Source organism: Aulostomus chinensis, chromosome 3, assembly GCF_037954235.1.
Source record: "Aulostomus chinensis isolate RoL2024-O1b breed Wild chromosome 3, RoL_Achi_v1.0, whole genome shotgun sequence".
Lineage (NCBI taxonomy): Eukaryota > Metazoa > Chordata > Actinopteri > Syngnathiformes > Aulostomidae > Aulostomus > Aulostomus chinensis.
In genome coordinates this window covers 17,878,860-17,902,238 of record NC_141322.1, presented here as the reverse complement: position 1 = coordinate 17,902,238, position 23,379 = coordinate 17,878,860, and the positions used below count along the sequence as shown (strand labels likewise).

The 23,379-nt window shown below is 41.4% G+C and overlaps 3 protein-coding genes and 1 non-coding gene across 6 annotated transcripts; 1 reads left to right on the top strand and 3 right to left on the bottom strand.

Annotated features, from left to right (window-relative positions):
* Nucleotides 1-1,182, bottom strand: mustn1a (musculoskeletal, embryonic nuclear protein 1a). The gene is made up of 3 exons (XM_086199216.1): nucleotides 1,042-1,182; nucleotides 825-951; nucleotides 1-537 (listed from the first exon to the last, which is right to left on the bottom strand). The coding sequence occupies exons 1-3, from the start codon at nucleotides 1,048-1,050 to the stop codon at nucleotides 440-442; spliced, it is 234 nt and encodes a 77-aa protein (XP_086055342.1). The 5' UTR covers nucleotides 1,051-1,182; the 3' UTR covers nucleotides 1-439.
* A 1,550-nt stretch (nucleotides 1,183-2,732) lies between these two features.
* Nucleotides 2,733-5,498, bottom strand: rft1 (RFT1 homolog). Its single transcript, XM_086199213.1, has 10 exons — nucleotides 5,217-5,498; nucleotides 5,061-5,146; nucleotides 4,851-4,973; nucleotides 4,479-4,770; nucleotides 4,263-4,397; nucleotides 3,923-4,183; nucleotides 3,693-3,837; nucleotides 3,494-3,599; nucleotides 2,987-3,236; nucleotides 2,733-2,904 (listed from the first exon to the last, which is right to left on the bottom strand). Exons 1-10 carry the CDS (start codon nucleotides 5,277-5,279, stop codon nucleotides 2,740-2,742), a joined length of 1,626 nt encoding a protein of 541 aa, XP_086055339.1. The 5' UTR covers nucleotides 5,280-5,498; the 3' UTR covers nucleotides 2,733-2,739.
* A 239-nt stretch (nucleotides 5,499-5,737) lies between these two features.
* trnaa-ugc (transfer RNA alanine (anticodon UGC)) lies at nucleotides 5,738-5,809 on the top strand. Its single transcript has one exon. It is a non-coding gene; the product is annotated as a tRNA-Ala (tRNA).
* A 446-nt stretch (nucleotides 5,810-6,255) lies between these two features.
* On the bottom strand, nucleotides 6,256-21,067 carry prkcda (protein kinase C, delta a). 3 transcript variants are annotated; one of them, XM_086199207.1, is made up of 18 exons: nucleotides 20,924-21,067; nucleotides 16,635-16,763; nucleotides 16,314-16,513; nucleotides 16,168-16,234; nucleotides 14,788-14,944; nucleotides 14,373-14,404; nucleotides 14,127-14,212; nucleotides 13,523-13,652; nucleotides 13,344-13,444; nucleotides 12,318-12,414; nucleotides 12,096-12,226; nucleotides 11,732-11,905; nucleotides 11,556-11,647; nucleotides 9,496-9,558; nucleotides 8,871-9,009; nucleotides 8,602-8,790; nucleotides 7,336-7,464; nucleotides 6,256-7,244 (listed from the first exon to the last, which is right to left on the bottom strand). In XM_086199207.1, the coding sequence occupies exons 2-18, from the start codon at nucleotides 16,741-16,743 to the stop codon at nucleotides 7,086-7,088; spliced, it is 2,055 nt and encodes a 684-aa protein (XP_086055333.1). In that variant the 5' UTR covers nucleotides 16,744-16,763; nucleotides 20,924-21,067; the 3' UTR covers nucleotides 6,256-7,085. The 3 variants fall into 3 exon arrangements, with proteins under 3 accessions (XP_086055333.1, XP_086055332.1, XP_086055334.1); XM_086199206.1 differs by lacking the exon at nucleotides 20,924-21,067 and adding an exon at nucleotides 20,671-20,797; XM_086199208.1 differs by lacking the exon at nucleotides 20,924-21,067 and adding an exon at nucleotides 20,059-20,287.
* Nucleotides 21,068-23,379: the final 2,312 nt, after the last annotated feature.

Sequence of the window (23,379 nt, the reverse complement as noted above, 5' to 3'; positions counted from 1 at the left end):
CTGATTGTATTTTCTTCCATTTTTTTATTGCTTGATGAAATTTCCATTACATGCACACAAGAAAATAAACTTCTGCCTCTAAAAATAATTCTTCGACCCAATAGACTAGAAAAAAAGGCACAACTGATTTTTTTTCTTGACACGCATGTTAAGGTTCACTGGTGTATCAAAGTTCATGACTTTCAGTTGCACTTTTGTCTTTATTACACAAAACAATTGCAGTGTGAGGCAGAAACTTCATTAACCATGTTTGATCATTTTAAACTATCTGATTCCATACAAACTCTTCTATTTTGCAGATTCTTAAGTCCAAAAGCAGAACTGAAAATTATCAAGGGCAAAAAAAAAACACAAGCACAACTTTGACAAAGAGTTTTAAGACCTCTGGCATTGAAGAAGTTCTAGAAAACGAGCTTAACGTGGAACAGGTGTTGTCCCGCTACTTCCTGGCGGTTCGAGCTGAGCGAGTGTTGAGAACTGTCTCCCCTCCAGACCTCAGGCCACTGAACACAGACGGAGCGACTTTGCCCATCTTCTCTGTTGAGGGTTAGACAATATTTGCATGTTAATAAGGAAGGGAGGGAACGGAGGGAGTACGTCTCACTGGGTGAGAGAGTTCACTGTGTATGGAGACTCCCATCATGACAACCCTTCTGTATAAGGAGTGGAAACTTGTGCATCATCTCACACACACACACACACACACACACATACATACAGACTCGTATTCTTCCATAACATAAGCTCACCAGATACAGAAGATAAAACTAGACTGCTTCATTTCAATACTAAATCACACTGGGAGTGTGTTCACATGTGCTCACCACACTCATCCATGACTTCAAACGTCTTGCTCTTCGGCGTCCCACTCGTACCCAGTTTATTCTTTGCTTCAGTCAGGTCCTCCTCTCTCACTTCAGGGCGCTGCACTTCGTCCTCTTGTTGACCTGGCTGAAGAGTAACATCAGAGATTCCTGGCTTTCTGGAGTGTCAAAAAATGTAGATTCTTTGCATTGCATACAATTTAAACAGTGGCCTTACTTGAGACATGATGAGTTAGATATCCTATGAGAGGTCTTCTATCAGCTGTCTTTCTGTTTCTCTTGTCTGTCCAGCTTGTATATATACACAAACTCGCAGGGATTCTCCAGTGGACTATAAATCTGCTCTCTGTAAGACTAATAAATGACGTAATGAGTGCAAAGGCTCCTCCTGTTTTCTGTCTCTCTGCTTCTCTCAAGTTAAGCAAACTGTGTTCAGATTTCAAAAGATATGAGTCCAAAAAAATGTGCGAAGAGATCAAAACTTAGGACATTAGGACATGCTAACTTATTGCATGCTAGGTTTTTGTACACATCAGAACTAAACAACCAAATAAAAAAACAAGAACAAGCCTTGGTCAGTGTAAAAAGAATGTCGCTTCCTCCCCTTCCTGCTCATTTTCCATGATGACATCATTTTTTAGCCCTGAGGGATCTCAATTTCCGGATCAAAACAAAGGAAAGACAAACATGTACCCAGAAACATGTTAATAAACTGCAAAGGTCCAACTTTAGCCATCATTAAATCAAAGACTTGAGCAAATTACTAACGTTCAGGGTGCAAGAAAATAAAACTCCCCTCTTCTTTACCTTGTAAACAATGAAGGTCATTTGCTTTACAAAAATCTTAACTGAACGTTTGTTCAACAAACAGTATATTATCAGTGTTTATTGAACCTAAACGTGTTTTTATGCTTAAACCAGAAAAGCTGCTTCTGATAATAGGCCTGTATGTTACACATAAATTAGCCAAAACAATGAAATCACTGGCAACTGATGAGACTAACACTGATCATGTCGTTAAAATAGCTCCCGTCAGGAGGAGGAACAGGCGGCAGATTAACAGTCTGTGTTTGAAGTCCTTTTGGAGAAATGGTCAAGCATAAAGATCTGAGCGACTCTGACAATATCTGGTGGCTAGTTGACCGGGTCAGAGCAGAACCAGAAAGTCCTGTGGTGTCTTCCTGGTGTGCAGTAGTTAGCAATGACTAAATGTGGAGGAAAACTGGTGAACCGGGTCATGGGTTTCTACTCGGGGATGCACCAGTGGGAGCGAAGGTTAGTTTGTTTCGTCTACTTCTGCAAGGGAACTCGTGTCCCACGCCAGCTGTTTAGATGATGTGAGGGGGATCAGCACAATATCAGGCAGGTGGTTTTAATGTTTTGGCTGATCGCTGTATGTTACCAAGTATAAAAATGCATCTGGTTGTACTCTACATTCATTTTACTGAAACATGACCCTGAAAAAGATCCATTAAAACAATTTTGAAAGCAAGCATGAAAAATGTGTTTTGACAGCATTTACACACGCACACGCATGCATGCGCACACACACACACACACACACACACACACACACACACACACAGTGTAAGTTTGCAGAGGCAAATCCTTGACATTTAGAAATATTGACGGTTGCCTTTTTATTATGAAGGGCAAAATATTTTCCTGTCACAAATCAAACTGTTTTCATCAAAATCCACCCAACTGTTTTCCACCCACAACCACTTGAATCTCAAAACTTCTATGTTTCTTCATACTTTGATGTGCATCACACACACACACAAACACACGGTCAATTATAAAAGTTCTCTCAAGGCTTCCAGACAGCTTAGAACTGTCAATCAGTATTTCTCCAGCTACAGTTCATGTTTGAGGAGGAGTTTTCTTCCAGTCAGTAAAACATGTCCCGTGTAATTTACGTGTGTTTTTTCCGGTAGCGCGGCAAAAGCTGAGTCCTCACAAACTGAATGAGCTGAGTCTCTGTGAGAAGAACAGCTACGAGCACGTTGAGCAGACACGCCGCTCCGACGCTGATATGGACAAGCCTAAGCAGCCACCCGCTGTCACAGCAGAAAAAACCCTGAAACCATAGAAGACAGACATTTAATTACAGTGTACTGGAATTGAAGCATAATATTCAGAGGTGAATGAGTGAAATGTACCTCACTAACAACTGTGACAACTGCGCTGACACCAAGTGCCAGCAGCAGGAACGGTGAAGGTAACAGGCCTTGAAGAGGTCTCCATGGACTGGACAGGAAGTAGCGACGTACGTACAGCAGGCTGTGTAGGATGCGGAGACCCATGTTAAGGCAGTTGGCCAGTATGAAGCCAACACCCCCTGACCACCATGTCAGCACATAGGACAGGAAGAGGAACGACACAGACAGAGCCAGCATCACCAGGTTATACCTGAGAAGAAAGCACAGACTTATTAAAAGGTTGTGTAGTAAACAGACAGCAATAGTGATGTTAGCCTGGGACATAACATAACAGCAGAATCAGTAATAAGTAAGATGAAAATATTCAATATAGCAGAAATGACTTCATTTTTTTTAAAATGCAGCTTATGCAGCTTAGTAAAACACTGATACCATTTGTTCCATTATATCACAATTGCACTCATTCACAGTCTAGGAGTAAATCAGTTTGCCTTTCTACATTCATACTTGTCAACTTCTTCCTGGCTCATGGTAGCAAACACAAAACATTCCGTTACACCGTTCACAGCGAGCAGCAAGACGTAGCAGCAGTAGCATTGCAGCAACGCAGGACCTGGAAGAAAGAATAAAAGCAAACGGTGATGATTACAACCAAACAGCGTGTCATGTCTGTCCCACACGTCGGCGCACCCTTCTCCTCACTCACCTGCTCCGCTGCTCAGCAGAGTACCTCCATAAATGTCCAGTGCCAAGTGAGAGTAGGCGTAGCCAAACACTGTGATCGTCAGACCGATCACCAGCACCAGCTTCAGCAGACACTGCAGAACCTCTGCTGCCATACGTACATCTTCCTGCAGACAAGACCCTCAACGTGAAATAGAACTGACACCCACTCTTGCTAAGCCACCCACAAAAATGTCTTTCTAAATCTCTGACCTGGTTCTGGCTTTTCACATCACGTCCTCTCTCCAGTACTTTGGCAAAGAAGATGTAAAAGCTCTCCTCAATGGGCAGAAAGATGAAGCGCGCCACCATGGAGCCCAAATTATTGACGATGTCATAAACACCTTGGTCTCCAAAGCTGAGGACGTTCAAGAAGGTCATGACATAACGCTCACCCTCCGTCAGGATCTGCTTCAGGAAAGACTGCTTGTAGAAGCTCCATGTGAGCCGGGCCAGAGTCCAGTCAACCAGTGGCTGCAAAAAGAGGCAGAGTAAAGTGCATCTCATTTTTTTAAAACTTGGAGGTAAAATCATAACATACAGGCCAGCCTACCTCTCCATTAGCAGTGTGGGGCAGCAGATCTCCAACACTCTGCAGAGGAAAACTCTTCTCAGTTGCCTCTTTAGACGCCATGAAACGAAGAAAGTAAACCAGATAGCACAGCACCAGGGCTCCAGTGTACACCAACTAAGAAAAGCCAAGAAGTGAAAATAATTACATTTGAAAAATGTATAAAGCAGATATAATGCCAAAGAGGTGACTTCTTACATGAGCAGCAGAGAAGATGTAAAGGCCCCATTCACTAGCAGACACCACGAGCACTACAGTTACAGTGCACTTAGCGATCATTGCCAAACTCTCAGCAACCACCTTCAACCGTACAAACATATGGGCCTGAGCCAGGACCCAGAGGGGCTCAGCCAGGAGCTCCTGCACCCCCGCTAAGGCAAACAACACCACAGCAGGACTGTAAAAAGGAACCGTCTGAGGGTCCGGGACCTCTAGGAGCCACAGCCATACACAGCCAAGCAGGACTCCCCATAGCACACCCAGAGGTAACCTGGGACAGAAGTAACAGGCAAACGTTTCAGAACAGTCAAGTCAAATGCTCCTCATGTGTTACAGTCATGTCAAACTCACGTCAGCCACACCAGGTTAATAACCTGTCTCCAGCTACGGGTTTTACCAGATCCCCCACTCAAACAGGCTCTGCGGAAAGCTTCTCTGGATAAAAACACTAATGTGGAATAAAGCAGTGTAAGCCTGCAAATATAAAGACAACATACACACATTAGAGCAGCCGAGGGGGTTAAATGCACTGTAGTTTGTCCCACTGATATCACAGCTTACCTGACATTGACGACCCCAATCAGCTCTTTGGACACAAAGCGCAGAGTAAAGGCATTCAGCAAGAAGGTGAGCACACGGAACACCATCTGAGAGAAATTAGTTAAATTATAATAAACTACTGAACGTTCAGGTGTGTTCAGTTGCGTTATAGCTTACCTGTAGCAGCACATTGTACGACGCCAGAGTGGACGCATTCTTCAGCACATCCTGTGAACTCATTTTGAAGTCTCGCAACTAATCCTTAGTTCGAGTTAATTTCACAGGCTATCCGTTGCTTTCTTGCGCTGATATACAACTGTAAATCATTATTAAACTTAAATAATCAACTGACAGTGCGGCTGATTAAAACAGGTGTCGGTAGGGTTTAAATACTACACAAGAATGAGAACAAACAGGACATATATTAGATCGCAGAAGATACAGGAGCAGCGACTCCACTTCCGTACACACACGTTACGCGCTGACGTCAGATAAGCGTTTGGTCACGCATGGTGAAGACAGGAAGCATTGCGTTGCCCAGCCAAACGAAACGTGACGAGAGACCGAGTGACTTGCTTATGTAATTAAGTACAAACAGACGACTTCTAGAAAATTTTCAACTTTTAGCAAAAGTCATACTTTGTTCATCATTATTCTTATGATTTTATAAGTCAACATATTTTCATTCTGAAATATATGGGGATGTAGCTCAGTGGTAGAGCGCATGCTTTGCATGTATGAGGCCCCGGGTTCAATCCCCGGCATCTCCACTCCTTTTATTATTTATATAGTATTTTATTATTTTTATAGTATTTCATCCATGGGTACCGTCAGCAGCTGCAAAAAAATAACAAGCACGACTGTAATTTTAAGAATAAGCTGACTAAAAATTTGATGACATCAAGGATTAGTAAATTTATTCCTATTTATTTTAACTCTAAGTCACTTCATCAATTATCCTCTACTTCAAACTACACAAAAGCCCTCAACTGAAAATCTATTATCTCTAAATTATTATCCAAACAACCATTCATCTGTTCAGTGTCAATCTTATCATGTGTATTACTGGTGTCTGGAAGAAGTGCCTCAAATGACAGAGCAACGAAGATGACAGTTGGGAAAAATTTAGGAAGGTTTTGCTTTGTCACACAATCCATGCCCTAAAACAAACGACGGTATAAAGTCTGGTGGTAGAAACATAAAGAACAAAATCAAATCAAACTCTGGATTTGATGCTTTTTAATCAGACATAAAAGATGGTGACAGTAAAAAAAAAAAAAAAAAAGTACATCTGTAGCTAACCAATGTACAAGTTACAACAATATACATATATAGTCTATATACAGCATTTCAGAGACTTCCTGCTATAATGTTTATAATCACCTGACTATAGCGAACATATAGCACCCTTTACTGCACCCTGTCTGTCTCCGTTCAAAGACAGGATGTTTGAATGCAGCAGGAAGGCCAGCCATTCCTCTACTTACATTTGAACATCACATGGCACAACCACTGGCTCCTCTTTGTCAATAGGGTCTGATTGAGCCAGTCAATGGGAGGAATTTAGGTAATTTTCATTAATATGCTGTATTTCAAGAGTTTCATTTATCAGATTTACATACATGTATTAACGTCACTCATACAACGTACATTTAAAATATGCTATACAGTTAATTCCTCTCTTTGTCCCCAGCTTTTTAAAGTCCCTTCCCATGTTGACTGAATATCTCGAAAAGGAACACAATGGCAGCTGTGACGTGAAGTAGAATGTAAGACAATTTTTTTTTATCAACCTACCACCCAACTATTATTATTACTAAAACAGGCCTTCACAATACAGAAGCATGCACACAAACACAGTAACATCAATATATACAGTACATGGGCCCGTCTCTACTCTTAGTTTCTAAACGTACCCAAGAAGATAGTTTGTGCTTCAAATAAGGTCACACAAATACTGCTTGTGGAGCAGCATTTACAAGTTTAACCATGTCACAGAATACATGAACTGTACCGTAAACAATAGGTATACTGTCTATTCAAGAGTCACTTTTCTAGAAGGTGTTCCATCTTAGGGTTGATGAATGAAAAGCCAGCAAATGCTGATTGGTCCATGGAATCGATGAAGTTCTTATCGCTGTAGGAGAGGCGGGGCTTCTCGCTGAGGAATTCCCGATCAAAGTTGCTGCAATCATTCTGCGCTTTCTGTAATTGACGACAAATAGAAAAATGATCAGTAAAGACGAAAACCAGCATATAATGTATTGTTTGACCACAACTGAAATATGGGACATACCACTTTGGGTTTAAAGGGTGGTTCAACCTCTCGCCTCTCCAACGCCTGCCAGTTGAAGGCTTTGAAGAATGGATGTAGACGGATGTTACCCACAATTCCTAGCCTGCGTGTGGGATCTCTTTCAAACAGCTGAAGGGAGACAAAGTCAGTAACGATGGGTTAAGGATGTTGATGATTGCATGGAAATCCTTGGATGTCTTATGAAGACTTAGAAAGTGCTGATCACACATTTAGGACTGCACCTCCTTCTGTGCTGAAAAGAGTACGAGGAGAGAAGAAATGGAGAGGTAAATATGGAGATTATGGACTCCAGGGACTGCAGATGTAGTGGAAGGTGAGCAACTCAAATACCAATAATGATCATACAGATAATGTTACACATTGGAACCAAGCCTAGGCTAAATACAGGCTAACGCATATATAACAGGCCTCTGTTTTAATTGGCTACTGATGGTACCCGCTAACAGATGTCAGGTTGCTAGTGAGTAGCATCCAGAGTCTGCTTGAAAAAAATCAAGCATGTTTGACACACTCGAGCATGTGTTCTCTCACCCCTCACACAGTACACTCACAAATGTCGGTGCCAACTTGTCATTACAACTTGGTGTGATAATCCTGTATAAAATGCTGTATAACTCTGTCTTGTGTGTTTCTGGCTAAAAAGCCACATCATCTCCAATGCAAGTGCATTCCATACCATAAATTTAAACTATTATTTCATCTTGGCATGTCAAGTCAATTTTATTTGTATCGCACCAAATCACAACAAATGTTCTGTCATGACACTTTTCAAGTAGAGCAGGTCCAGTACCTCACTCCTTCAATGAATCTACACCCAACAATTCTCCATGAGCGAGCACATCAGGCAAAAACCTTCCTATTAACAGGCAGGAACATCGAGCAGATCCAGGCTCAATGGGGACGGACATCTACTTTGACCGGCTGGAGGAAAGAGAGCGGGGAAGAGACAACGACAGACAATGGAGAAAGACAGACGGAAAGAGAGGGACAGAGATAAAGAGGGAGAGAAAGTGGAAGAGAATGATGGACGGATGGGGACGTGAGCAGGTGATGCTAAGGTTGACAGCTTGAGCCTCTTCAGGTCTGTAGCCTCCTCCAGCAGCAGCAGCAGTCAGGGATCAGGGAAGTGGGGAAGCACAAAGGCTCCGAAGAAGAAGACAAGTTAGCAACAGGAGTACAGGAGGACAGGTACAGGGAGTAAATGCTGCTGTACGATTGTCTTTGTATAGAGGTTAAGGTACTGACTCTCTCCAGCAGGTCCTTGGCCTCCTTGTTGATCCAGCGAGGATAATGAGGAGTATCCATGCGGATTGACTCAAACAATTCATCCTCATCATCTCCGTGGAAAGGCGACTGTCCGACAAGCATTTCGTACAGCAACACCCCAAATGACCACCAGTCGACTGAGAAGGAGTATTTCTGTCCCAGCAGAATCTAAGTGGAGAAGAAACAAATCACAAATAAGCTTTGTTCCAGCTGGACAGTGAATGTCTCAGTATCTCTTAAGACGGTACCTCAGGAGCGATGTAGTCTGGAGTACCACAGAAAGTTGTGGCGCGGTTCTCTCCAAACACGTTCTCCTTGCACATGCCAAAGTCTGCGATCTTAATATGTCCCTCATGATCCAGCATCACGTTGTCTAACTTTAGATCTCTGGAACAAAAACAGCCACAGCAGCATGGTAAATATGTATGAGAGATTTTTAATAAGATACTGAGACTGTGTAATTATATGAGTAATAACAAATAACTTTTTTTTCCCTTTATCCTTTAATTTCATATTTATATTTATATTACATTTTTGGTAGAATTCTGCAGCGTTTGGTCTCAGTCCACTTCATATTTTATTAAATCCACAGGCAAAGACCTCAAAGTTGCCTCAGACAGGTAAAATCACAAGTTTGATATCCATTCCGTTTTTATGAGCATGATAGCCCTGGAATTTTAAAGATACTAATCGGTTATACATATGTGCACATGCATTATTTCAGAGATTCAAATTTTTGATTGCACTTTCACAATTAGAGTTTCCTTTTCACAGTATTCACATTTCCATGCTTTTCTTTTAAAAGTGTTTTTCATTTCAGATTAAAAATCCCATGATAAATTATGTACTGTACATCCACTTGTTGGCCCTGACCTGTAGATGATCCCTTTGGAATGTAAGAACTGCAGACCACAGATGATCTCAGCAGAGTAAAACCTGGAAAGACACAAACAGAACAGATATCAGCTACAAGTCTGTGGTGGAAAAGCTACAGGTCTGCGAAGTAGTTGGACGCTAAACACAGGTGTCACTGAAGACGCATTTCAGTGTAGAGCTGAATTATTGAGGAGGACATTTGTATGGAGTAGGAGACGAGCGAATAATGTGAAACCTGAGAGCCAAAAGAGTAGACTACCTCTGACCTGCTTCACTCGTCTTCTGTGTCAGGTGAAATGATTGAGTCAGCTTGCAAGATAAAACTGCTATCGTTCACTCTCAAAGACCAGCTGACTAACTGAATAGGCTGTCAAGTTTGATCTAATCAATATTTCATACTTCATATTATCGCTCCCATGAAACAAAGGACAGGAGTCCAAAAGGCACAGACATAAGATAGAATGAAGTGAATTCTAGATATTTTATACACAAGTCTGGGTCATATTCATTTAAAATGTCTTTGTGACAAGCGACTCGAGCCTCTGCTGCACCGGGCCAATAGGTTAGCAGTAGCTTTGTGCTGATAAACAGGTCCCACCCTGCAGTTAGTTGCTGCTAAGTCAAAATATTGTGTAACCAAACCAAGAAGATACTTTTCAGTCCACTATGAGCGCATTTATCATACCAGGAAGTACATATGTGAACAAATCACTGTTAGACTCAGTGTTTCTTTGTTTGGCTTTGTTTCTTTGACAAATCATCACTTCCAGGCTAAATACAGTCAATGAGTGAGGAGCGTGTGAATGGATGCCAACATGAGATCAGGTGTCTGTCCTCACAAAGTAGAGAATTACTGCTGTCATCTCCTGGGCCCAGGACAGTTTAACTACAGCAGATGGAGAAGCTCACTAACCTGTAAAGTCTCTGAACCTGGGCACTGTTGTATAAGGGAGATAAAAGTGATTATATAAATTAAGTCTGTTTTAAATGTCTTTGATGTCCTGCTACACGAAGTTTGGGACATTTTCAGACAAACATTCAGGACTAGAACCAGGGCTCATACACATTTTTACCAGTAGATTTTCACAAACATACATTCTCTGAAACATTTCTTTACATATTAAAAATAAACCTACAAATCCATGACTAAATTTACCAGCATTTATGCCAATTTACCAGGTTTTTCATGATCGTGTAAACCTTGTGCAATATAAGAGACCTTTTGTTTTGTATTTATAGTGTTCAAAATGGAAATGTGAACACAAGCTCCATTAAGAGAGACTGGAATAAAAAGCTAAGGAATGGCTTCTGAAGACCTTGTGTTGAGATCGTTCTCTGGACTCCTACTGTCAAGTAGGTGGAATCAATAGAAGTGAAACCGGCGCTGAAAAAAAATTCATAAAAGAAAGTACTTCCTGTTTTGTTCATCAGCTTCAAAGCCCACATTGTGATTTGTTTCTGGGAAAAGTTTATACTCTCATGGCTGTACGAGCTGAAGAAAGTTCAGCTGGTGGGAGTACAGGTGCCACCGAGTTTTAGACTCCACACTTTCTGCTGTGCCATTGTTTTGTTCTGGAGGGGTTCCCAGTGAAGGATGAGTAGAGTGGTGGGTGGTAGTAACTGATACCTCCTCATAGAATACACAAGCATTCAGGCATGCTTATGCCTTACATGGACAGCCTGCTCATGAGCTGCAGATAATAAGCGGCAGCCCGGCTTCAGTTCATCAAGGATCAGTATCTTGTTTTTTGTTAGGTCTGGCTTGTTAAGCTGGTAAAAAGGGAACCCGGTTCAGACGGCCTGATGTGGGTTGGACTTGGGAACTTGCTTCACCAGATGTTTGGTTTGCAGTTGTTAGGGTTTATTGATTTCATTGTGTTCACTATGAGCACCTGGGAAACACGGAAACTTTCCCAGTTGTAGTTATCTGACATCCAGCATTTGTCTGTTCAGTGGCAGTGGGCCGACGTTGATCTGGATGGATTTGGTCATTTCTGGTGGCCCGCTGAGAGTTTGTTCAATGTCTGCAACACAAGGTTGTGTGTGGTTTGACCTACGTGGCTCTGTAGAGCTCAAAGCGTCCTTTCTCTTGAATATGAAACATCAGGTCTCCTCCATTCAGATACTCCATCACAAAGAAAAGATGCTCCTGTAATGAGGACACAGTCTCAACAATTGATTCAAAGTTTGAAAGGAATGAAACAAAGGGACCAGTGAGGTGGAGGGTGACTACCTTGGTCTGGAAGGTACAGTACAGGTGTGTGAGGAAGGGGTTCTCCCAAGCTAAAGCCAAGACTCTCTTCTCTACCATGGTGCATTCCACATCATCATCCATCAGCACCACATCTTTTTTCAGAGCCTTCACTGCAAAGTACTCGCCACGACCTTTCAGCTCAGCCAAGAGAACCTAACAGAGGAGAATAAGTTGATGCATTCATACACGACTCCGCTGCAGCTCACAGTTTCATCAAACACCTACAACCAGTGTTACTTCTGTATGAGTCTGTTTATGTCGAGCGCTAGTTGGAGTGGTATTTTCCTCTCACGTTTATATTGTGTTTTTGCACAACTCTCTCAATGTTGACATTTCTGTGTACCTTGCCGAAGCTGCCTTTCCCCAAGACCTTGTGCAAGATGAAATTGTCCACGTTGACGCAGCTCACATGGCTGATTCGAGATGGAGGCCGTGGGCTCGAACCATCCCACAGTCTACCATATGGAGATGTATCTAATGGACCGGCAAGTACCACACACAGCCGTTATTTCATCATTATTATACATCATGATCATAAACTGTGTTGGAATAATCATGCACTGACCATTGATATCTAGTCCAGCAAGTTTATTAACCTCGTCATAGATTCCAATATCTGGCAGATTAGGCAGGTTTGGATCGGAGTGGCGAGTAGAGGATTTCTGATGGAGGAAAACGAATAATACAATCATATTTTTCTGTCACACCACAATTGGTTTGATTCCCCTGACAAAGAGAGCAAGGGTACTTGGAATTACACAACTTGGAAGTCCTTAAACACACCACAATAGTGAGCTCAGGTTGCTACCAAGGTAAGGTGTCACACTCTGAATAATCCCTCATCAAGCACCAGGGACTAGGACCTTCAAATGTGACTGACTCTAAGGTTAAAGGTTACATTTCCATACAAACCATCAAATTACTGTTCAGAGATTATGACACCGAAATATTTTTCTACTATACGGTATAGATATGCTGGATTAGTGTTTGGGTTCATGTTAGAAAAGGGCTCAGATATGAACGTGATTAAGGATTTTTTTTTAAATGTATACAGTTTTATTTCATCTAAAAGCAGAGCAACGTGAAACATCATAAGCATTTATCTTAGTACGTATTTATACGATTCAACAGACAGTTTAGCAGATGACACCATGCAAACCAATGAGCAAGTTCAAGAGTTGATTATCATGTATCTTTCAAACTTCCTACTCTCACTACAGTTTTTCTGTTTTACTTTCATGCTACACTGATGGCAGTTTTGAATGTCCATCCATCCATCCATTTTCTATACCGCTTATTTGTTAAAGTTTTTTTTTTTTTAATTTTACATTATATTGTTTTAATTTTGTTTGTTTTTTTATGATGCACAGCTTCCAAAACACACATTATTGCAGTCCTCTGTCCTGGTTCTGCATGCTGTAAACTGTATGGAGTTATGGTTCTCATCTTGATGACCTCCCAGTTTTACTCTTTAAACCTTCTTTATTTGCCATGCCTGTTAAGAGTCATGGTTGATTTAATTAGGAGGTGTAGCACTTGAGTCGGTCTAAAAATTCATGATGTGGTTTGACCGTGCGTTGAAGGAACTTACCTGGCTGACTTGTGTGAGTGCTTCAGCTAGTAGTTTCTGGTTGATGCCACATAGATTGGCTACTTTATCCTGACACTTGTGATGGACATTCATGGAACAATCTACAAACACAACAAAGGCACTTACAGACATGAGTGCAGGTAGACTTGGGTAATTAATCGACCGCATCCGAACCGTACCTTCACATTTCAGGCCTTGTTTCACCAGACCCCACAGCAGACTTCCACAGTGGTCACAGAAAGTGGGACTCATGTAGTTGTTGGTCTTGAAACGATGCGGCATGTCAATTTTAAAGCGCTCCTTCTGGAACTGCAGGGACAAACGGGATTCGTTATCTCCATTGTTGACCAGTGACCAGGAGATCCTGACTGGTGGTCGGTGACACTTCACGGCCCGGGGCACCTGCCTCATCCTACCACACATTTAGATCCACAACTCCTCACAGCTTTCCAGGTCTGATTTATGGTGCCTCTCTGAGGCCACACCCCACCTGCATCATCCCTTGTGTGTATGTTTGTTTGTGCTTGATCATTCTCACATAGCCATTATCTAGGTCAGTTGGCCTTTGATCGTCTTTATCCACCAATATTGATGATCAGTGGATCCAAGTTAAACTGACCTAGCAGCTACCGTAACTCACTATCACTCTGTTAAGGAGTGATTTTTTTTTTCACTGTAACACTGAAAACCAATGTGAGAAAATCTCACACTTTACTGACAATTGGGAGACATATGGATGGAGCTCACAGTACATCGTGTACAGCAGAAATATGTGTTACGTACCACAGTATCCCGACTGTTGGCAGCCGTACCGGTGCATCTGCCAATGATTTTGTCTATGCATTTCTTGTGGATGGCTGCATTGCATTCTGATAAAAAAGCAAGAATAACAGAGACATAGTAGCTAGTATCTTAGTATATCTGGGCACTGGATAAGGTCATGAAACAGAAGGGTAAAAAAACACATCCATTCATGGTAAAGTACAGATTTAATAAAACATATCACTGTTTTTAATTTAAATGACTTACGTCTACATTTATAGCCTTGCTTGTTGAGCCCCCTGTGGGAGACAGAGACACAAACAGCTCCATTAGAATTATCCCTTGATCATGTCAGTCTGATTAATCAGTCTTAGGTGATAATGAACAGCTGCAGGACACTCATGTGTATCAGCTTTTCCTTTCCTCCTTTCCTTTTTTTTTTTTTTTTTTTTACATGGAGATGAGTGGTTTTTGGAATATAATCAATGCAAAAAGTGGACGTTACAACATGAATGGAAAGTTACCCTTAAAGGTTTATCAAAAAGATAAGCAGAAAAGCTATGTCACTCTGAGAAAAGTATCAGTTGGACCTGTCTGGTGTTCTTGCATATCTGAGTGGTTACTAAGTTCCTCTTTCTCCTCTGACAACTGTTTATGTGAATCAAATGCCATCTGAACTGACCAGACAAACTCTCTGCAGACAGAGCAGAAAGTGGGCTGTCTGAAGAATGTGGCGATGAACTCGTGGTTCTTTATGAAGTGGATCTTGGCTTGTTTGATGGCCCCTCGCCTGCGGTTCAGGGTTGGGGCCTCTTCTTCTTTTGCAGCCTGTTTACTCTCTTTCAGACACAGAGAAACACACATCAGTCAAGATTGTAATGAAAGAGCAAAGGTCATTTTACATAAATCACAGGATTGTCATCAGCCTCAATCATATTCTAAGGCTGCCTTTACAAATACGTTATCAAACGGTCACTGGCCCCATTTTGTTGGGTCGCCACTGATAGGAGTAAAATGTGCAAGGATGCAATTTGAAATCTTATGCTGCATTCATGTGATGTCAGACCAATGGTGCTAACGAGTTCCCGACAAGGCAAAATCCCATGAACACTCTTGAATGTTGTAAAAACAACTCCTCAAATCTTCATCTCGTTTTGTAACATGAGCTGGCGTCATACACAGAGAAACATGGCAGACACGGTCACTGTTTGACAAATAGAAAGTTTGTTTCTTTGTTACTTTCACGAGTTCATGTGTTGAATATCATTTTGTGATAATAGGATATTAAAATGTTATCTGATGTCTTTGAAATGAGCTACATCAACTACACTAAGTTAATTATTAGCATTCAGCCTGATAACCAGCCAGGAAATGGCTTTTACTTTGCTCTTCATCTTCACATAAAAAGCTATTATTGTGTCATTTAAATGCTCTGAGCTTTCAAATAAAGCTCATCTTTGCCCACGTTGCTCCCACACTACCACTTGTATCTCTTGAACACAATAAAGTCAAAAGAACAATTCCCCCACTGACAAATTCCAAGAATATTCCTCTACTTTCCTTCACTTGCTCTGAAAACCTTTCTTTTTCAATCAGCCTCTCACAGCGGGGTCATTGATAAACCCTGAAGTTCTTTCCAGAGTTCTCACTGTTTCATCTGAGAGCGTTCTATGTTTGTCTATGTCTGTGTGGTCCTCTTGGTGCTTTAAAGCAACCTGAAGTTTAGTTTGAGAAATGCTACAAATGTTTGTGCAGCAATCAGAAATGATGCGAACTTGTTAATTGAGGGGTGGCTTGCTAATGCTGCCGGACACCCGTCTTAAATCGGATTCAAATTTCAGTCCTCACAAAGCAGAGGAGTGTTTAATTGTATCGTTTTTAACCAATTATTAACTTTGATTGTTTATTTTTAATATCTAATGCTACAATAAATACTGAACATTGGAAATGATGTTTAAAAAGCCAAGAAGAGAAATAAAGCAGCCTTAAAACAAATGATACAGATCACATATAACAGTTATAAATATATAGGCAGAGATTAAAGCAAAACAGTTCCTTTCACCTGTATCCACTCCCTCCAGAAAGTACTGCACTGCCATCATCACTTTTCCAGAAGGATGCAGATCCACCTGAACACACAAACACAGTCAGATACTCAAAAAGCCTAAGTTATTGCTCAGGGACCTGGGACCATCTGGAATGTCTTACCCAGAATTCAGCGCGCCCATTGGCTTTCTTGCAACGCTCCGCAAGTACAGACACACCGACAGTGACCTCAGCTAGTGGCTCCTCTGCTGTCTTCATGAGTAGTACCTCCAGCACACGGCCCTCATAGATATGTGCATCAAAACTGGACTTCCAGGCCGGGTACATGGTGGGTTTCCTCTGAACCAGGGTCTTACCTCGCTCTAGGAACAGAAAGATGGAAAAAGATAGAAGATAAAAATATGTCTGATGTTCTAAACAGGAATAAATGACTGCTTTGAGTACAGAAATGATAAAAGACAGGGCAGTATTTGTGTTACCCACCTGTTGTTAAGGCCTCCTTCATCTTGATTGCACAGAAAGGAGGGTCAGCCAGGGGGGGCAGGACACCCAGCTCGTACGAGTTGAAGGCGATTCTCAAGAAAGGAGGCATGGTGACGAGTGCCAGGTCACCTGATCTCAGAGAGGACAAACATAGTATTACCCTGGTGACACTTGCAGTATTAGTTAGTGGGTTAGTTACACACAGCTTTAGGTCATGTACAAAGTTCTTGTGTATCAATACAGCTGGTCACAACAGTGGGTTGTGAAGCTGGTAGGACGCCAAGGCTGCTCACTCATTTGAGACGGCATAAATTTGCATAAAGCAAAGTCAGAAGATCGACTTCCCGAATAAGAAAATCCAACTTCAAAAAGACACTTCCCCTTATCATCTTCTACTCATTTGAGACATCATCAATGTCAACATCAACTGTACAAGTAGTGGAGGTCAAAGCCAGCTCCCCATGGCCCCCGCTAACACCGTGCCACAGCCATTACTTGTGTTTTTGTAGCAGCAGATATGCAACAGTACACAGTTGCTGAGAACGCCTCCTTTCAAACAGCAATTTATTCAGTTCACTTTCCAAACGCTGCACCTGACAGATGTTGTTGATATGATGTCATATTTATTTGATGCTCATAAGTAGATTACGGTTGAAAGCAGTAAACACTCAAGGTCATTTGTTCTGTAAACCACAGATGAGAAAAATAAGGAAAAAGAATTTTAAGTCGGTGGTTCTGTGCAGCAAATACAATAAACTTAAATCCCTCTTCGTTAATGAGGACAGAAGAAATTCCTGTCAAACTACTGTGATATTCCCATAAATGGGGGGGAAAATTGGTCTCTAGCTGTGTTGGGAATTTACATTTATTCTTGTATTCTGAGGAGACTTTTCTGTCACACCCGCAAGGAGGACACACACACACAAACATTTTCACACCTCCATCAACAACACCTGTTTTTGTATGGAGGAAGAACAGAGACTGTTGCAGGCTTTTGTGTGGTTCTAAGGCACAGTGGTTAAAAAAAACAAGCTTTTTGTCTTCACGCAATGATTTTTATTGTATACTTAGTTCTAAATAATAGTTTTTAATCAGAATGATTTGACCTCGTGTTATTGTCATGATTTTATTAGCTTTCTTTACAAAATATCTTACAATATGATGAAAATGGGTTGCGTGCCTCGTGTAGGGGATATGACATATTCAGAATGGGACATATGTGAGATCAATAGCACCCTACACACAAGCGTTAGTCTCATGCATGCATTATTTATTTCAAGCTCATACACTATGCATTTTTTTCTGTAACAACTTTTGCAGCAGGAGTTTAACAAGAAGTAATCTTCTCACCTCAGTCACACCCCTGCTGTTTTCCTATTCAAAATACAGTCAAACACACAAGTGCCACAATTGCACTTCTACTACTTGTTTAGTTCCCCATGTTTAGGCGTTTGTGTACTTTCTGAAAGGCTGCAGCCATTACAGTGGTGGTGTTCGCCTGCACTACAAAGGCGGAGCAAGCTGAAACATGTCCCTAATCCAAACACAAGCATGCAGTGCTCCGCAGCACTTAGCTGGTATTCACAGTCCTGAAACCACAGCCGCCCACACTGAGACCAGAAAAGTAAGACAGAAAAAGCACGCATGGAAGAAAGAAAGAATGCTGCGAGGGGAGGGGGGGGTCTCTGTGAGCTGTGCTGTCAGGGTTTTGGAGTTAATCAATAGTGAGCTGCTGTGTGATTGAGGGCGGGAGATTGATTAGCTAGCAAACTGTTCATGTGCAGTTTCGATTTGTTCTGAACTTCTGACTGTTCACTTCAGTTGTTGTCTGCCTTCACCCGGATACTGTAATCCACATCATTTCACAAATATTCCTCTTTATACAGTCTTCATCTTTATATATTCATCAATGGCTGATACAAAAGATATCACTGCAACTGGAATTTCAGCCAACATGCTAACACAATCACAGCGAAAATGGGCTCCACAAATTTGTAAATGTCACGTTAACTGCTGGAGACCGAACCTTAGACAAACAATATGAGCTATCAAGCTAATTCAGACAGCACAGCAGACTCCTTTACTCAATACACCACATCTGCTTCTTACAGCAAATTATTTATCTGTCAATTACATGGCAGAAACTGAATGTGTCAGTGCATGTCGCTGTGGTAAACAAGATTTACTACAGTTCAAACAGGACAGCAGAAAGCGGAAGAAAGTGATTTGAGCGACTTTGAACCTGGAGGCTGCTGATCCTCTGGGATTTTCAAGTATACAACAAACTAAAATATCTCTTGGTGATGACTAAGGTGTGCAGAGGAGCATCTCTGAACACACTACATGTTGAAACGACACCTTGAAACTGATGAGTAACAGCAGCCGATGAACACACGGACGCAGCTAAGAAAAGGTAACTCAGGACACAGTTGGCACAGGCACACACAGTCAGAGAACTGGAGCTGTCCACCATGCACCCATCTACTGATGTTTACACAACACACCGCCATGTTCTTATCACGTCAGACATGACAATCATCTCTCTGGACTCAGACGACCTCCACAATCACCACATCTCCAGCTAACAGAACACTTCTGAGACGCGGTGGAACAGGAGGTTCACGTGCTGCCCTTTAATCTGCTAGATGCTACCATGCACATGAGAACCAGCATCTTTGAGAACGTGGTGATTCCACGTTGAGAAGGTTTACGGTGACTCATAAGGCAAAGAACGGGGTCCGACCTCGGTACTAGCAGGTGGCCTTCATCCAGCGGCGAGCGTGATGGAAGAGCGGCTTGTGCAGTTATGACTACATTGATAAGCTACTTCACTGGGTCTTAAAATGATATAATATTGATCTTCCAATGTGAGTAAAACTAGATATTATTTTAGATTTAGGATATAGTTCATTTTCTGTTTTTCTGGACTTCTTCTAACATTTGTGTTTACCTGCTTATCCATTACATCCACACAGCTGTTGACTATCTATCAGAAACAGAACTGTGTTAATATATTCTTAAGGAAAAACAGCCACTCCTACATCAGTGCCACAAAATTGAGATTGAGTTATTTTGTTAAATATTAACTGTATTGCTCAGCCCTATTACAGTGGTGTAATAATCACTTCTGACTTCTGCGTTTTGGAGCAAACACAGGAATAAAGCATATACAGTCGTTTCTGCAGAACAAGCTAACTAAAAAATGGGTCAGTATCAAGATATATCGAATACTGAAAGAGTATTGGCAAATAATAAGTCAGACAAGCTCACAAAATGATTACTGAAATGTTTGAAACGTCAGTTTACTGTATCAGACTACCACTGACAGGGAGGGACTATGTAATGAAAATTTTTAAAAGTAGCAGATCAAAAAAAGTACTTGTGAATATCTCGTTACTGCTAATGTTAACATTTCCTTACATACCTGTCAACTTCTCTCTCTAACAGGAAGCGTTGCAGCATTTATTACGACATGTACCGAAGATTTTTAAAGAAAGGCGAACAAAAAAAAAAATGCTGAAGTTCAGGAAAGCAGGCATTTTACGATAAACCTGCAGTCACCCAGAGAGCTCGGCCTCCATCAGTCACTTGCATCGGATATCGTTTTTGCAGCATGCCTCTCCCTGGAGGATGTGGTTGAGTGTCAGTTAGTTAAAGGCAGATGTTTCAACAGGTCGATTTACCTCAGCTTCTCATCATGACAAACAAATGACTTAAAGTTTCCTATGTCCTTTCTAAAAATGACCTGCAGACATTCCTCCTGCTGCTCCGCGAAAAAAACAAAAACAAAAAAAAAACTCCGTGACCTGAAAATCAATTCACAGGTATAAAAGGTGGCCCGCAATATTAAAATATATGAATTTGAAATTTAGATATTTTGTATCAGCAATTTAGACAGTTGGATCTAATTTGAAGTGATAAGTTTTCCCACAGTTGACCCTTTCAAGCTAATCCCACTCTTGACAAGTCACAGATTCCATTGCACCGTTTCAGGTTGCTTTCAGAAACACGAATAAATAAGTTGTTTAACACTCACTACTGGTCATGCAGTTTTTCAGTGACTTAACCGAAGCTGCAACGAGGGCGACCAGTCAGATGGGCTCCGGAATAAAAGCTAGCGAACGTCCAAGTGGCGTTAAGGTTACGGTTCGTCCCTCCAACTAACGACGAATGACAGAAAACTACCGGAGGAGTGGTTTTTATGCGTTCATGCATACTCCGCACGACAAACCCCTTAAACTCCGAGAAGAGTTCGACAGAGAGAAAACGTCTGATAATAGCAGCCTCACCTTGCCTTCCAAGCGTTGTGCTGCTTCTTTTTTTTCTGCGACGAAAGGGCAGTAGTTTTTTCTCTTCCTCCCTTTCTTTCTCTTCTTGCCCTCCTTCTTCTCTCGGTGATTCACGGAGTCGATTGAGGAAGTGTAGCGCGCGCTCTCAGGGCTCCGCAAACTGTGACGTTAATCTGACACACACGCACACACACATGCAGATGAACACACACACACACACACACACACACACATACAGCGGTCTGTGGCCCCATTGTTGCACTACACTCAGTTGCCCTATTAAAGCATTTCTCCTCAGTGAGTTTTCTTCACAGTGCGAAAACAATCAAATCTACTTCTGCATAATTAATTATTTTCCATTAAAATTTGCCGGACAATGAGCATTGTGTCATGAGCAATCCAGAACCTTGTGTGCTCTACAGAGGTCACCCAACACTCTAAATTGTTGTGATCTGGAACAATAACCCAATATTCAGGACTTTTGTGGCGTCTGGAAGTGTCACACTACTATTCAGAACTTTCTGCGCTCTTGAATAATCACTAAACAATCTAGAACCTGTTGTTTCCTGGAGCCATCATCCAACATTCAAGATCATTTTGTGTGCTGGAACTGTCATCAAATATTCAAGATACTTTTGTGTAATGTCACCCACCATCAAAGATCAGTTTACGCTCTTGTAGTATCACCCAATATTCAGGATCCTTTTTGCGCTCTGGAACTGTAACCCAACAGTTTTGAACCTGTCATGCTCTTGAACTGTCACCTGGCATTCAAGATCCCTTTAAGTTCTGGAACTGTTAGCCAACATGCAGGTCCCTTGTTTACTCTGGAGCTGTCAAACAACCTGCAGGGTCGTTTTGTGTCCTGGGACTGTCACCAAACAGTCAAGAAAGTTCCTTTTATTGTCTACATCTGCTACCAACCACTGAAGTTCTTTGTATGCTCTTGAGCTGTCACTCAAACCTCAAGATCCCTTTGTGTTCTTATGTTCTGGAATGAGATTCAAGGTCCTTGAAAATACTTGAGGGCTGATATGACGTTAATTATTAGGAGGCTAACTAACACTTTCAAAAAATAGCAGTTTGATTTATATGAATCCTGAATATCAGATCCCAGCCTTCTTGAAACTTTTGTGCCTAAAGCTCTCAGTCGATATTTAAGAAATTTTCAGTCTGTTTTGAAATTGAATTTAAAGATCAGCAGAGCTGGATTACAGTGGTATAATCTAGTTATGTGGACAGACTTTTTTATGAAGCGTTTGTGTTGTAAGGGGTGGGTTCAGGATGCTTGGAGGCTGCGGGGGTAGTTCTGAGGTTTGAGCTTTGCTTTTGCTGATGAGTAGGTGGCAGTTCTGGCTCCTGCCACCAAAGGATCCTTTCTTGCTAAAGAAATACCCTCACCATATCCACATCCAATTTACTTCATGTTTGCATCATCTAAATTTATCCATATACACACATGAGGGAGGACAGAAACCAATCCATGCCAGCAGAGCTATTCTTATCATGATGACACAGATGAAATATTGGTGGAAGGGGAGCTAAATGAGGAGATACATTCCTACTGGGTGAGTCATAATTCAATGTTTAGCTGTAGTTTATGATTAAGAAAATGTGTGTGCAGTAGAATTTAAGATGCAACTTGCCCAGAGCTCGCTGTCAGGACACATACATGTTAGCGTTCCCTCCTTACCTCTTACAAGACAATTAGAGTTCTGAATCACAGACACAGGAAGTGTACATCGGAGACAAGGTGTTAAAAACTTCATCATCCGGTTGCTCCCCTCAGACTCTGAAAGACACTCAGAGCTCAAGGAAACATCTCTGTCTATTTTTCATCTAACACCAACTGCCATCATTCACACTTGGGACATAAAGGGCGCAAAATAGTTGAATTTAGCCCGCACATCTTGAAAAAACATATGCAGATGCATGTAGACAGCTAAGTCAACTCAATTCGCATGGCTGAAAGTCACAACGCTTTTTTTTTTTTTTAGATCGGTCTGTTATTATGGTGCACTAGCATGTGTATGAGTTATGAGTGTATTTTAGTTCAAATGGGTCATTTAAATATCTCAAATGAACCGTAATTTTGATTAAAATGTTCACCTTTCAGCATTGAGGTCATACTCTTAGATCAAACGTCACATGCTGACATTTATTTTAGTTCTTGATAAGCAAAAAGCAGATTTTTAAACTTAGAAGAACATTTCAGCTTCAGGGGCGATAAGCTCATGTGCCATGAGGCGTGTGAACGGAAGGATGCTGAGACCCACACTAGCTAACCACTAGTTAGCATAATGAATGGTAGTGGGTGGGCATTGTTAGCATATATCTGTCAAAACCCATCTTACATGCTTTTCTCTTTAAGTCTTTACCTGCATGAATAAAGCTAGGGTTTTGATTAACATTTGTAATAAAATGACAATTTAAAACATGAGATATTGCAATTTTAG